The following is a 16,351-nucleotide window of genomic DNA, read 5'->3' on the forward strand; positions in this document are numbered from 1 at the left end:
CTCATCGCTTTTGCCTACAAAGGCACCACCACACCACACACCACACACACACACACACACACACAAACTTACACGCACACACACTGACAAAGAAACACAAACAGGTAACAGAACTACTTGAGCAAACAACGGACTCAGTAAAGGCACAGTAGCCACAGTAGCACATTTGTTTGCCTGAGCCACACACACAATCCCCTCCCCTTAGAAACTTACCCTCTCCCCTTTCACTACTACGGACTTGAGGCTTTGTCTTAAAGAAGAATTTAAATATTTAATAGAAGTTTTCTCTCTTGTTTCGCATTGATATCCCTTTGCCCTTGGCCCTTTTGCGCTTTGCTCTTTTTCCTTAATTTATTCAAATTATTTAAACATTGCCGCCTAATGTGTTTGCCCTGCAAACATGACTCTTGATCTCTGTATATATTTGCTTGCAGGCGAACATCCGGCCAATCGATTGTCCATTTTTGCCCACCTGCAAAGTGAGCATTTTCCTCGCCGTCTTCAATTTTCTATGTTTTCCTTTCCTTTGTTTTGCGCAGATTGTTTTGCTTTGTGTATAAATATTTATTTAAACTGATTATAAAGCATAATTCCTGGTGCAACTATTCTGTTCTAAACTGCATTTAAATCCAATTGTTATACACAAAAATATTTTATCGCTAAGCTGCTTTTAAAATGTAACCAAAAGGGGGGAAAACTCTGGGAAAACAAATCGAGCAGCGAAGAGAGCTTACAAATTTTTCATTTTCATTCGCTTTGTGTGCATTTAATCCTAAAAAAATCCACCATAGTGGAAGAGCGAGAGAGAAATGTCCGCTAGAGACAAATGTAAATATCAAGCATACGCCACGATGCGCCGCCATCCACACAGCCTCAGCAGTAAACACAGAATGCAGCTGTTTTCCATTTGTGCTTCTAATTGACACAAATAAAAAGGAAGGTCTAAAGCATATTAAAAATTCATTAAATAGAAAGCATAAGGACAACAAAGAGATATCAGCAGAAGGACTACAGACAGACAGGCTTAGAACTGAAAAGCAGAACTTGAGGCAGCTGTGGAGACGATAGAAACCGATAGAGGCAGAGACAAGGCTAAAACTGTGGCAGGATAAATGACAGAGGAGTTCTCTGGGGCACTAGACTCTCTCTAGAGCAGTAGTTCAAGTAGCTGCTTGCTACATGCAAGCCATAAGGAATACCATCAATCTTCGTTCTTCTGCCACAAGCACACACACACACACGCTGACAAATTGTATGTGCAATGTGTCTTAGTGGGGGCAGCGAGTGCGGCAGTCTATGCTGCTGCCACAACACTGATAGAAAGAGGGGGAGAAGAGGAAGAGAATATATATTGCAACATATTGTAAATCTAAACGAGTTAATCGCAGTTTGCAGCTCAACTTGTGACAGTTTTGTGCGGCAGCTAATAAGAAACAAGAAACAACAAGAAGCAACAGTGGAATAAAGTCTTCTTTCATATAAGAAATACCATCATAAATCACATGTGAAAATGAAGCACGAACACACACACATGACACACGACTTTTCCAGCAGCAAGTGTTTTTTCTTTGCGAAAGTCTGAGGCAAAATCCAGCAACCAGCAAAAGTCTGAGTCTGTGTGGAGTGGCCATAAACTTGACACACCCCCCGCCCGTTTTGACCACACACTAAAAGCCATGGGGATATGTGCGCTTAAAGTGCAATGGCCTTGCAGATGGCATCGATTGGATTGCTGCATCCTTAAATGGATTACCGATAATATCATCTTGAAATGGGGGATTTTCTGAAGGTGTTGAGTGAATTAATACTGCACACACATACACAGACAGACAGACACACGACATACACTCATTGAATTTTAGGGATTTTTCCATGGCTTAACATTCGTATGGCTTCTCCTGAATGGCATCCTTGGCATCTCCTTTTCTCTCTCTATGGTTTTCAATTGAATTTCCACCAGAGACACAAAGACAATGAGCTGCTTTGACAACATCCGAATATCCATTGAAAGCGTAATGGATGGATTTGGATTAATACCCAAACAATCCTCTCATTTAATGGTGGGGAAACCCCCAACAAATCGGTTATAACAATGCCAAAACAGAGGGAACACCCAAACATACCAAGAAGGAATGTTCCCTAAATGAATGTTCCACCTCTTCCGCACAACAGCTGCTGCATGGACTCCTTCCTACATGTGAGCATGCTCTGCTCTTGCTGTATTCAGGTTTTGCCTGCATTTCCATGATAAAAATTGCCCAATATTTTCTAGATTTTTGCTCCTTTTCCTTTTCTTAATTTGTGCCAATTTCTGGTGGGTACTTCAGTTGCTGCTGCTGCTGTTGCCTTGTGCCATGTGGATTTTTATGCAAACTATGCAACTGAAATTGCACCCAACAGAACCTTTTCCATGCCACTGCCACACAGCAATTTTGTATCAATATAAAGGCCACTACCCCGCCCCAAAGTATGCAAAAAAAGAGAGCAAAAGCAGGAGCAAAAGCAGGAGCAAAAGCGAGAGCTCAAATATTTCCCATTGAATTGAAATGCTTTCCCACACAGGCAACATCCAACAGAAGCAAAAGTTTTCTATATATATAAGTCTGCTGATTGTATTTCATATATGTAGCACTTTTTTGTATCGGTAAAATGGAATGGGGTAGGGTTTGCCGCTTTTATTTGTGCTTGTGTGCATATAAATCTGTGTGCGTGTGAATTGGTTTGCATTGCGGCTCTATTATGGGTTTTTATATCAACAAACAAAATTCTGATAACTTCGGGATGTACAGAGGTGCAAGTGCCTGTCGATAAGGAGGCAAACGGATGTGTTTGGTTGGCATTGTACGGTACCTATTTTGAGCTGAATATTGCAGAATTTCGGAAGATATATTTTGTAGTTTTGAGGCTTTTGCATTAAATATTTGATGAGAGAAATTATGGTTTTTATTGGTACTATTTAATTTTAGTTTTGAATACGGTTTTGAATTTTCAAAGAATTTTTGATTAAAATATTCTTTGCATTTCGCTAGAATTAAATTTAGAAATTATGTTTACAATTGTCCAAAAAATGTGTACATCCAATTGAGTTCATTCAAGAGCTTTTTTTCAGAAAGAAAAACCCATGCTCTTTAATACTTTTCACACTTCCACCCTCTCTCGAATCTTGAGATTTTTTTTTCCATTTACTCCATGAAATTGTGTTAATTTTTTTTCGGTGCCCCTAAAGACCATATGGGCATCGTATTTGGAGTATCTTTATGTGCCACACGTGTGTGTGGAAAATATCTGTACGTGCCGGCCAGTGTGGCGAGTGTCCAATGTCCAGCCAACAAATCAAACATAAAATTTATTAGAAATTTTCTCAAATCAAAGTGAAAAGTGGGTCCGCTGTCATGATGTACAGCTGAGGCGCCACAATAGCCGTTCCCTGGCAGTCTTCTGCCATATTGTATTTTGAACCTTTTTTTTATTTTTAACGCATTTTGTTTTCTCACTCTCTCATACTTCTCTTCGTTCTGCTCTCTCTCTCTCTTTCTAGGTATCAGGATATCTTGCACATACCAACATCGCTTCAACAATTTTCAACATCATTGGGTCCAATTGTCGATGGACATGTAATACCAAATCAACCGTACAAGGTCATGGGGCATTATACGGAGCATTTCAGCCGGTTTGTTAAGCAATTCCCTTACCCTACCTACCCTCCCTCACCCTACCAGTACCAGTACCATTACCCTCTATAGCCACTGACCCCCTATGCCACAATGCCACAATTCCTTAGCGTTTTGCTGCTTCGGGGAGCTGTCAAACATTCCTTTTGCTTTTCTTGTCTCTCTCTTTCTCTTTGCCGGAGAATTTATTCTGCGTTACTTGATTAGACGTCTGGTATTTCTTTCTTTCCTTCGCTATTTCGTTGTGTGGAGGGTGGGCTGTGGTTGGAAAGGCTTTCTTTTGCCCTCAGGTGAGAGTGAAATCGTCTGTAAGGAATCCGTGAGACGCAAGACCATTTAACACGGCTATTTCTGCGTTGGCGTTTTAGGGCTATCATCAAGCAAATTACATTTCGAATGTCACTTAAGGGGTGTGGGGGGCACTCAATGGGTCCTTTGCTGCTCCAAAAAGGTCCTGCAATTGAGCCTTGAGCGTTACAAAATCAATAAGGATATAAGGACATACCGCATCGTAGGTAAAAAAAAGAAAACAAATAATTGAGAGAATATATCGATCAAAAAGGTAACGGGGCACCCTCTGCCACATAAATTATGGGCCATCCATCAATCAACTTCTGTCTTTCGGAGAAAAGCACTCGCGAGGCCAGGCATTAGCAGTAAGAGGCACGTGCTACAGAGGTACAGGCACAGGGTAGACATAAGCCCCAAGGGATAATCTAATAAAATGCGTGATTAATTTGATTTTAATTGTTATCCTTTTTGGCGCGAGAAGAGTCAAACGTGCTTCGTTCTGAGAATAGAATAATAGCTGCCACAGGAAGAGAGCCATTAATTACGGGCAGACAGACAGGCAGACATGGTGGAAGGACAGACGAGTGTACGGGTGTACGGGTTTACGGTGCAAAAAGTAAAACGAAAGCACGTTTCACACGATTGAATGTTGGGTTTTGTTGTTGCTGTTGCTTCCGTTAATCACTTTAATCAGCGGATGACTTGAGGATTAAAGCTCTTATAGTAATGAATGGGAGAGCCCTTCACTCCACTCTCTGTCTTGCTTTTTCGCTGTGGCATTTCTTTTCAATTTAACAAGTTTTGCATTTACTTTTATCGACGGCAGCAAAGTTTTTCCTTCTAGAATATAAGTTTTAATGCGCCTCTGAGCTGTCTCTCACCCTACCTCTCTCTCTCCCTCTCTCACGCTCTCGCTGATATCTGCTGTGAAGCAACAGGACAACAATGGTTAAGGCAGGGCTCTCGGGAAGTGGCAGCAGCACTTTTCATAGTTGTAGAACCATTTATCAGGCGGCAGCGGCGTAACAAGTTACGCGCCACAGGACGAGGCATCGGCACTCGTTTTATTTTTAGTGCTCTCTGCGTTTTATGGGCATTCATTGGGTTGTTCTTTCGATGGCTGTGCAGAGTGTGCACTGAAAGAAATTTTGGTGCATAGATATGGCAGGGATTAAGGTAGAGATTGGTGGGACATTTTCGCCAGTGCATAAAAGGAATGTAAAAAAAAATATCAGCCATGTTTGACCATCCTTTTTGACTGTGGCTCTGGACTAAACCTCTGCTTTACTCGAACTCCCTCTCTCTCTACGCATAAACCTCAACTCTCTCTCTCTCTCTCTCCCTCTTTGCCTCTCTCATTCTAGTTATGATTTATTATTCGGCATCACGGAGTCAGAATCCTATCACACACTGGCCGCATTAGCACTCGAGGAAGGATTACGTGAAAATGAACGCGATAATTTATTACGCTTCTATATGCAGAGTCGCTTTGATGTACGCCCCGATTTGGCATTGGCTGCCACGCTAAAGAAGTAAGTGAAATTTATGTATATCCCACGCCAAACCAAAGCCATAACCCAGGCCAGGCAGCAGCCATTGCTGAATGGCCTTCAGGCAGCAGGCCCAGGCATTCGGCCACACCACTTTCTCCGCCCACATTTATAACTTAGTTGCATTTAACATAGTTCTATGGTGTGTGTGTGTGTGTGTGTGTGGAGTGTCATGTGGCATGCTACTACTGCTTTGCATATTTACATACATATGTATATATGCATGTACGTATGTACATACATGGAGGCTATAGCCATATCGTTCATCTCAATTAGAATTGTTTATGTGGGGCAATTTGTTTGCTAAGTGCCGCGGATTAGCGACGCCTGTCACGTCAGATGCGTTTGCCAGAGGCGGCACTCTGGCATTGACGTCAATGAAAGGGAGATTTTTGCTTAAAGTAAATACTTTAAATTGTTATTTATACCGGGAAGACTGCTTAAAAGATAACCGATTTTGTTTTATTGTGTTCTCCGGAGGGTCCTGGGAAAAGGGACTCTAAATTGTAATAAATGATGCACAGTGAGGGAGTGGGAGTGGGCGATTGGGAGAGTAAATCTCTCATGAGTTGGCTACTTATTACTGCCTGGCCAGTCCCTTGGGGCATACACGGACATTACTCCCTTCATTGCATTGCAAGACAATGGACTATAGAGTGCCACTATCTCATTTTCAACAGAAGTTCGTTCTTGTGTCCTTGTGTCAGCCTCTTCAGGGAAAGTTTTGTGTGCAATAAATAAATTGCACAATGCACACAGGACACTGGACACTAGACACTAGGAGCAAATGGAACCGCCTGATGCACTGCTTCCAACCCCCCCACCAACCCTCACTTTAAACTCTTGAGGGGAATGTCCAGCAATGGGGTTTTAGTATTTTTCTTTTTTGCGTGTCATTCTATAAAACTTATTTGCACAAAAGATGCAATTGTTTTCCGAAAAGATGCAGCAGCGCGCAAGGATTATAAACGAAATGTCCAAGCCATTCAGTAACACACATGTGGCGAAAATGGAGAACGGACAAGAAGAGCACAAGTTAGAAGAAAACGTACAAAAACGAATTTTATATATGCTTCTAAAAGCACATCTAGAGCTGGAATTCTCTTTTGATTAAAGATTTTCCTATTAAATGATAGAAAAATATATCTGGAATCAATCGTGAAATTTAATTTTAAAAAAAGCTGGCTTCGATGCTGATCTTTTCTAATACACATATTTCTAATAACTTTAATGGCTTGGAACAGGTTTTATTTTATGTGTCAGTGATTTTCTATAAAGTTCTTTCAACAAAAGCTGCAACTGTGTAGAAAAATATATGAGAAAATCAATAATAAAAAAATAAGTAAAGTCAGCAGCGACTAGCGTACAGTATAGCCTTTTATATCTGATTTTGGGAAGGTACTTGAACAGAGAAAATAATAGCTGATGGAGTGACTTGATACCCTTGATTTTCATATGAAAATTTGAGAACATTTTTAAAGATTATTTTAAGAGAAAAAAATAAAGAACAAATAAAGCTGAGATTGATTGAAAAGATATTTGGTTAGACTTTTAGCCAATACACTTTCTTCTCGCATGTTTTATCTGTATATTTTTCTGTATAGTTTTCCTTTATATTTTCCTGTATTTTTTTTATTGCTTTTACTGACTCCAAAGTCATGGAAAACTTTCAGTATCCAACATTTTGAGAAGGTGAGAGATACTTGCAACCGAAAAAACGTATCTAAGCTTCGGGGCAGGCAGGCCGGCACTGGCACTTCGCCTGAAGCGGCGGATAACAGCAATAACACCACGCAAACAACAAACAACAAAAGCACTACAAAAATAACAACACCAGCAACAACCAAACAACGCAACAACAGCAACAAAAAAAGGATCTGGAATGAATGGGAAGGGGGGGACTGAACGAGGGACAAACAAACGATTGAAAGGAAGTTCACACAATCAACAACAGATGCGCTTTTTCACATACGAAATAACTGGTGGAAAAACAGGGAAAAACTCTCCAGGGGAAATTGTTTTGTATGACGTTGCAAGGGTGGTTGCTGGTGGAATGTGGCAGGCAGGCAAGCTTTGCCTGCAGCAGCAGCACATATTTGTAGCACTTCTCTCTCTCTCACTGTTAACTGCATCCCAGTGGCAAATGCTTTGTTGTGTCCGTCATTGAATTAAATGGCAGCCCCAAACAGCATTCTGCAACAACGGACAGAACAGAACAGAACGGACAGCAAGACAGCAAGACAGACAGACGGATGGACAATCCGGACACATTGACGAACAATGGCATTGCTTTTTGTTTCGTTTCATTTGTCCCTTAGAGGGGTGAAAATTAGGGAGAAAGTGAACTCCACTCCCTGAAAAAAATTCCAGAAATGGATGCCCAGATTGCAACGGAAAGAGAAACATTTCCACATGAAAGGATTATGATTTTGGAGTACCTGAAATACCGACTTAATCTTGTTTCATGCATCATTCCAACAATAACTTGGGCCTAGGGCCACATGCTAGCTCTGTAGGACAATACATCTATTGTTTTCCAATTTGAGTCAAAAATGATGCTTGGAATGGGTTCATGTTGCGTATCAATGCATTTATGGAGTGCTATCAACAGAATGACAGATGTTGCATTGTTTTGTTTTGAAATTCATGGGATTGCATTTCAATGCAAATGTCTATTTGCTATGAAGCATATCATTGCATTGCCTCAGGACTTACAAGAATATTTCAGCACTGAACAATTCATTGAATTATGGTTAGAACTCCTGGCGTATGTTTGCATGCATTTTCCTGTAATATTGAGCATCCTTTGCAGAAAGTCCTAATGTTCATTATTCCATCAACAAGTTTGAACGAGAGGCCTCTTATTCTATGTCAAATTACACACCCTTGGAGCACATTTTGGATGACTTTCACTCAAGAAATCACAAGCTAATTTCATTTGCTCATCTCTCAGCCGTAATTTCTCTCATAATTCCCTTTGGCCTTTGAGACGCCTTAAAGCGTAGACAATTTCTTCCGCAACTTTGCTTCAAATTTCATTTTGGGTGCCAAGAGGCGGCAGGCATCAGGCACCGGTATGAGCACCAACACCGGGGCCGGCACCTTCAGCGTTCAGCAAAGAGGGTCCTGGGAAAGGACCCTCCAGTGTGCACTCTTTTTGCCATTTTATCTGTGTGGCCGTGCAAGTTTTTAAGGCCAAACATTTGTAACTTTTAGGCATTTGCTGGGGCACTTTCAAAAATTGTGTGCTTTATGGCAGGTCCTTTCGGGCAGGCCAGCAGCAGCAGAAACAGCAGCTAGGTGTAGAGGAGAGACCTGTTATCCGACCCCTTTTAGCATGCTCGAAGCGTGTTTTCCATGGGCTGCACTTAATGGCCGCCTAGATACAGTTACAGATACAAACAGGGAGGTGTTCTTCTCTATCGCTTTGCCTCCTGCTGCTGCTGCTGCCCCCCATCCTTTGTGGGTGTGCAGGACCTTGCCACTGCTAGTCCCGTGTGGGTGTTTGCCGGACCCTCTTGCACATGTGCGCCCCCACAAAAATTAGCTTCTCTAACATCAAAAATTGCCCCCAAAACAGCAGCAGCAAAAAGAGCAACAACCAAAAACTGTCCAGACAATGGCTTAAGATTACACTGTGAGAAATCTGGCCATACAAAAAAATAGATGCACTCTATAAAGTTTTAAAATTTACTTTTAAAAATTTCTCTTTATATAAAACATTTAAAAAAAAATTAAAATGAGAATTAAACAAAACAATTTGTTAAAAGTAAAATATTACAAAAAAAAATTAATCATATTTTATTTGTTAAGTTTTTTATGAAGAATTTTCTCCATACAATAATTTTCTATTAAATGTTTAAGTTTCCTCGAGTTTTTGATTCGATTTTAATTTTTTTCTTCTTAGCAAAATTTTGTTAGTCATAGTCTTATTTTTGTTGCAGTGTACGAGTCCTATGCCACAATAGAGGTCCCAGGATGTAGGCTCCAGAGCCTTGTGCCGCATGTTAATGAGTTGCATGGCAGGCAATTGGCCCGAAATTGTTTTTGTGTGCTTGTCCCTCGTCTAAATAGCTTTGTCCGCTTATGGGCGGTGATCCTGCAATTGCCCATCGGGGGTGTGTGAGGCGGTGTGAGGGTATGGATGGATGGTGCCCCCTAATTGCAGGTGTTTTTGATTTACACTAGCCATGAAATTGGCCATTTTGGCATGTCTGTCTGTGCTTTTAAACGAACGCTAAGCTGACACACATTCGCTCTGGCAGCCACCGAGATTTATGGCCATTCGAAATTGTCTACCAGTTGCCTGTGGTACTTAGGGACGAGTACGAGTAGTAAGAGAGCTATCCAAGGCTAGCTGCTGGACCATTGAAAAGGCAATTATTTAGTGCTGGCATTCGTATCCGTATCATCTTAAGGATTTAGCGCATGAAGAGGGGTATCCACTTTCAGCAGCAGGAGCAGGAGTGTTCTCCACCAGAGCAAGATGAAGCTTTAGCACATTTCACTTGAGCAATCCTCATTGTGTGTCTCTGTTTCTCTCTCTCTCCCTCTCTCTCACTTTTCCTTGCAGACATTTATCTGTTTGGCTCTGAGCGAAATTGCAGGTGCAATCCCTAAGACTATTTTGTAATAAAATTGCATTTTCCAAAGGGAATTAAATTTGCCAACTCAATTGAGTAGAGAAATGAATTTGAAATTAATTCATTGTAGACAAAAAAAAAGGAAAAACAGTTCCTAACTCTTCTGTTCCTCTTTATCATTTTGGCAGTATAACCATCAAAGACTTCTCTTCTTTCACTGAGACACGTTTAACTTTCCACTTTTATTGAAAAAAAGATTGCTTATTTCTCTGCTTTAATTGCATTTACATTGCTCCATTTTTTCTAGGCAACCTTAAGCCTTAAGTCTTTCATGGAATTTCCCTTATTCTTGCGTTTTCTTTATAAACTGTTGCTTACTCGCATAATCTGGTGGCTTATCTCTGGCCCCCCCAAAGGACGCAGAAAATTGACCCAACTCAAAAGTGTCGCTGACAGCTTTATATTGTTATTTTAATTTCCAGCAATTTATAAACCGCAGCGAGCGCTTTAATTACCGTTCTGGCCACAAAAAGTTGTTGGGCCACGAGACGCCATAGATAACAACAAGGGCTGGCACTCTGTGGCAGAGAGTGGGAGACTAAGGACTCTCTGCGGCAGTCTGAGAGGCAGACAGAGGGTCAACAGGGAACAACAACATTGCCAGGGGCGTGTGACCAACCCAGCTAGCAGACGCTTAATAGCATAAACTTATTTATTATAATATTATTTATACAAAAAAATATGCAAAACGAAAGCAACGCTTGGGTCATGGATATGCCTCAGCCTCAGCCCTCAGTTGGGTGTCAGCCACGATCCTTGGCGACAGACGGCGCTCGTTCATTCGTTCGGGGTTGCTTAATTTATTGTCCTAGGGCCGTGCTACAGGAAGTTGCATACATTATGAGAGTGAGGACGGACGGACGGACCCACAAGAGAATTCATGTGGGGTCTCTGTGGATGCTGGATGATGATGTGGGTGGTGGCTATACAAAAGCCATAAACTTTTAAATGGCATCGCTTTTGGCTTTAACATGCATTTGGTTGCATGCCTCATAACCCACTCTCCAAAAGGGACTGGAGCATCTGGAACTAGTTGCTCCACTTTTATTCGTTTCATTTGGGCCTTTGCCTCCCCCGAAAACTTCTCTCGTAAATATTCGGCTGTGCACTCCAAAAAGTTTTCTTCTCTTCTCTTCGGTTTTTTTTGCGTTTTGGAACGTGTTGTTTACACGCTGAAACATCATAAATTACATGCGTGTGGGGCATGCCACTCGCACTCAGAAAAACACGCCTCTTGTGTGTACGCGCGCATACGCGGGCTACGATGCTTAAACTCAATCTGGTTTTCGTGGGGATTGCAACGAGTACGAATATGTTCCCTGCCACACGCATGGGACAGGGCAGGGCAGCGGACGGCACGCCACGCCACAGCCCAGCAGACCAGATGACTCCTGGGATCTCTGGAACACTCTGGATCTCTGCCGCTGACATGCATTTTGTAGAGCTTTCGATTATGCAACGGCCCGAATACAAACAGTGGCGCTTCAAGCTTTTGAAAATTATTTATTCTGTTGTGTTTCGATTCTGTTCTGGCAGCAAGGCATAAAAATATGTAAATTGCAAAAACCATTTTTCGAGTGTCGAAATTATATTCATGATTTGCAAAAGCCTCTTGAGGTTTCAGGATACGTAAAAAGTGGCTGAATTTTTGTGTGGAGCTGCCTGAGAGTGTGATTTTGGAGTATCTGTTGATGATTTCCTATCATCCAATAATATCTGTTGATCCGATCAACCATTATGAGGTTTCAAAGTGTAGCAAAAATGTGTGTTTTGTGGTTTTAGTTATTTTTGTTCATATTAAGTTCCCTTGTTAGTCAATCACTCGTTTGGAATGTGGAATTCCAATTAAAACATTTTTGGTATAGCATGAAATGAAAAAGAAATATTTTTCCTACATATTTTTAACACTTTTTTTATGGTTTTTTGTGGTCTGAATATTTCCCAATTCTGTTTTAGTGAACTGGTTACTAAAAGGGGCGCTTTGTGGGTTTAATATTTTGCTCGGTGATTCCATGGTGCCATTGTTACCTTTAAAACGGTGTGCGTAAAATATAAAAAAAAAACATTTTTTTTCGCTCAAGAAAAATGTGGTATAATTCTGGCTTATGCGACTGCAATCTCCTGCATGGATTTCCCTTTAAGCTTCTTGTGGCAATCTGTTCATCCGCTGCTCATCCCTCAGATCATCCCTCAACTTGGTTGCACAGTGTAATAAAATGATGCTTATTGCACATCTGAGTGTCACACAGGCAGTGATAGAGAAAGGGGAGGGAAGCATGAAGCACTCACTCATATGTGCTGCTGCTTGCTACACCGCTGCCACGCTCTTGGAAATGGTGTTTGCATTCCAACCAGATCCTGTGCGTTGCAGCTGCAGTTATTCATAATCGTTTGCCTGTGCCTGCCACACATAACACACCCACACACTCAAACACTCACACACACACACACACCCAGAGAGTGGGCAACACACAAAGCGGCCACAGCATGCGGCATAGCAATTTAGAGGCTAAACAGCTTGGGCGTGTGCAAGGGTGCGTATACGCAATATATTACATGAATATTGTATGCCGCAAAGCACTGACCATAAAAGCCAAAAAAATGTGGCGTGGAGGGGGTTTTGTAAGCCAGCACCAAACCGCGTCGATCGTAACAATAAATAATTAAAAATCTGCGTGGCCATAAATTGTTAAATATCTCAACAATTACCATGTCAACGAAGTGCATTGGAGGAAAGCGTATTAGCTCTCATTAGGGGCTCAGATACGCGTGGAGTGTCATGTGTATCTCTTGCTAGTGTGAGCTTGCCTCTTGGAGTCGCTTCACGCAGAGACAGAGAGAATAGCAGCAACAGCGACAGAGACAGAGACACTTGATGTGTTCAACTCCTGTTCGTATATATCGCCCCCTGACAATTCGAGTGTGTTGGGGTTCATGAACCCCAACAGACGTGCCACTACTCGTGAGGCATTAACGCCAGTTAGTGTTCCGTATCCAGGACTACTCTCGTTTCGCTTTAGCTTTGGCTGTGCTTTGGCTTTGCTTTGCTTGTTGTCTGTGTGGCATATCAGATGTTGCTGCGCGAGAGTTTTGGGTGATTAAATCGATTTGATTTTACTCGTTTTTCCCTCTCTCGTACTACTGCCAGCTGGCCAGACTTTGATTTAAACCACAGCGAGAGAGTATCTGTGTTTGTGTGTGTGTGTGTCCCTAATGATGTTTGCATATTTAAGGTTGACTGGGAATAGGTGGTGGAGCCCCTGAGAGCAACCCTTTAGTTTAAGGGCGAAAAAACTTTAATATACCTTTAAAATCATTCATTTCCATTTTCTAAACATTAAATAAGATTAGTTCTTTTTGATTACACTTTTATTTTAATGAAGAAAACTACCCAACTGAATGCTAAATAAAATGCAAAAATATTTGACCACCAATTTGAGGTCTCAACTCGTGTGGCAGAGAGAGAGAAAACTGTCATTAGAAGCATATCCTCAATTTGTGTGCCAAATTCAACTTTAATGCAATTTGAAGCTGAAAATTGCAGTCTTGAAAGTCGTCTCCACCATTTCGTACTTCATTAGCAAAACTCCTCAACAAATTCATTACAGACTCTCGACTCCATGGCCCCTACATCCATGCAGCAGGAGCAGCAGCAGCAGCAGCTGCCAAATATCTAGGGCACTAGAAAATGCTGTTTACCCAAGTGTGGCAGCCAGACAGAGGAACACACATCCGTATCCGTAGTGTTGGTCGTATCTGTATCTGCATCGGAGTCAGAGTCTCTGTCTGTGGCTGTGTCCTGTGTATGCTCTTGCTCTCGCTCTCTCTCTCTAGTGGCAAAAGTGTTTGTTTGAGTGCGGAAATATTTAAAGTGTCACATACGCTCTTCGGAAATTAAATGTGAGTGTTGTTCTTCACGCTCCAGAAAGGAGCAACGGATTTCCTGAAACCTCCCCTAAACACTGAACAACCAGTAAATTAAGGAAAAGACTAAACACTAAACACTTTCGAGTGGCTTAACAGGGAGATCTTCACAGGGGGTAGAGGGGTTTGACTGAAGGGTGCTTACTCAGGATGCACTCGCAATGATATCAATTAGTAGTTAATTATGGTACAGGAATAAAAAAAAACTATAGGAAATATGTTGATAAATTTTAATAATTTTTGTAGACTGTTGATCCACGGATATATATTTGTTTTATTTTATTTTGTATATATATTTTTTCCTGCACTCTACATATTCCCCACTCCTGTTAAACAGTGTTCCCTTCAGGTAGCACTTTCCTGCTAGATTTGATCACACTTCTGTGGGTTGTCATGGGCTTGGGCTCTCTCGCTCTCTGAATGGTCATTGCTTTGAACGCCGCTGCTTGCTCCTCTCAAGGTGTGTGCCTGCCTGTGTGGTAATGGGCGTGGCTCTGGCCCCCCAAAAGCAAATAACGGTGTCTGCTTTTGTTCGCTTTTCCCCTTTTTCTTTGTTCTGCTGTTGCTTTTGCTTCTCGGTTTTCTCTGTCACTGCTACCGAGTGTTTTTGTTGTGCATATTTTTCGGTTGAGGGGCCATTCATGAGTGTTTTGTTTGCGTGTATTTCGAGTATTTTTGCGGTTAGTTTTTCCGAGTGTTTTCCAACGTATGTGTTTTTGGTGGCCCTCTTTTGTGGCTGCGTTTTGCGGTGCGTATACCTAAAATTCATGCCATACCCTTACCCGTACATGCATACATATTTATTTAATTAGAGTTTGTTTTCCATGCCACTTATTGTTTTGTTTGTCAGTCTGTATGTCTGTCTGTCTGTCTGTCTGTTGTCTGTGTGGTGCATTTGAAATCAGAATTTCCCATGAGATTCTGAAATGTTATTAAGCCGCCCCCTTGCGAATTTTCGGACAAACTTTTAATTAAGCATTTGTGATGGTCGCCGGTCTGGACGGCTCTGCTCTGTTTGCTTTTCTCTCTCTCTGTCTCTCTTTCAGGAATTCACGCAATTTCCAAATTATATTTGTCGCCGAATCGCCAGTCGCATGTTTGATGGACAACTGAAAAGTTGTTCCACGAATCCATGAATGTTAATTCGGTTTTTCCCATGCATTTTTAATTAATTATGTGTATTCCCAGAGCAACCCCAGAGTGAATTCAATGCGGATTATGCGCGTATTAATGGCATTGTGGCAACAAATTTAAAGCAGATCAAAAATGGTAATCTCTGCCAAGCTTTAAAGGGCGAGAAAATCTGTCTGAGCATCAGATCTCTTTGGGTTTTTATCTGCATTCAACTTGAGGTATTTCCGCAGCGAGGGCCAAAACGCTTGAAGCGTCGGGCTCTGGCTGTTCAGCATATGTGAGATTATATACATAATAGAAACCGCAAATAAATATAAAGCGTTGCCACTGCTTCGATTCCGCTCTGCAAAATGCAAACATGTGTCTCCGGCGTAGAAGGAGACCAACACATCCTTGCAAAAAGCAACACAAAATCACAGAAGGAAGCCTTCCATAGAAGCACACACGCAGAAAAGTCGGGCAGCAGCAACAGCGAAACAGAACCGGTGGAAGAATAAATGCGAGAAAACATCGTCGTCTTTTGAGCCACGCCCCCCCTCACCTTGTGCGGCCCATGCTCGTACCATACCATTCATAAGTGGCTCTGGACCCTCCTTTTTCCTTTCGCTCTGTTTCGCCCGCGGGGGGTTCTCTCTCGACTGCTGTCTGAATGGAGGTCAAAGTGCATAACTTAAGTAGCCGACAATAAAATGCATAACATGGCATACAAAACACAAACAGACAGTCCAGGCAGTCAGCCAGCCAGCCAGCCAGCCAGGCAGTCAGGCAGGCAGTTAAGGAAAAAGCCAAAGGAAAACTAAGTACAAAACCCGTACGAAAATGTGAAAAATATGGCTCTATTTATTTGTACATTAGGCCAAGACATTCGCTGGCCTGACTGCCTGCCTGCCACACATTTTGTACCTCTTATAGAAATACACATGTATTGGTGTGTATCTGTGTGGTGTGTTTGTGTTTCTGTGCGTGTGTTTGTGTGTTGTATGCCTCATGCTGTACCTGCCTCAACAGCTGCTAGCAAAAGGCCAAGTGTTGTGCTTGACATGTACAAGCCCCAGCCATAGCCCCAGCTCCAGAGTGAGATCTCTCTTTCAGTTTTTGTATGTGCGGCTGTTGCTCCCGCTGTGCCATAATAATTTCA

At 41.9% G+C, this 16,351-nt stretch overlaps 1 protein-coding gene across 1 annotated transcript in view; it reads left to right on the forward strand.

Annotated features, from left to right (window-relative positions):
• LOC111071770 overlaps nucleotides 1-16,351 on the forward strand; it is a 41,426-nt gene that overhangs the window by 14,116 nt on the left and 10,959 nt on the right. The window contains exons 7-8 of the mRNA XM_022363281.2: nucleotides 3,539-3,670; nucleotides 5,327-5,494. Coding sequence (XP_022218973.2) covers nucleotides 3,539-3,670; nucleotides 5,327-5,494 — 300 coding nt within the window. The remainder of the gene's footprint in view (nucleotides 1-3,538; nucleotides 3,671-5,326; nucleotides 5,495-16,351) is intronic.

Source organism: Drosophila obscura, unplaced genomic scaffold (genome assembly GCF_018151105.1).
Source record: "Drosophila obscura isolate BZ-5 IFL unplaced genomic scaffold, ASM1815110v1 contig_4, whole genome shotgun sequence".
NCBI classification, from domain to species: Eukaryota; Metazoa; Arthropoda; class Insecta; order Diptera; family Drosophilidae; genus Drosophila; species Drosophila obscura.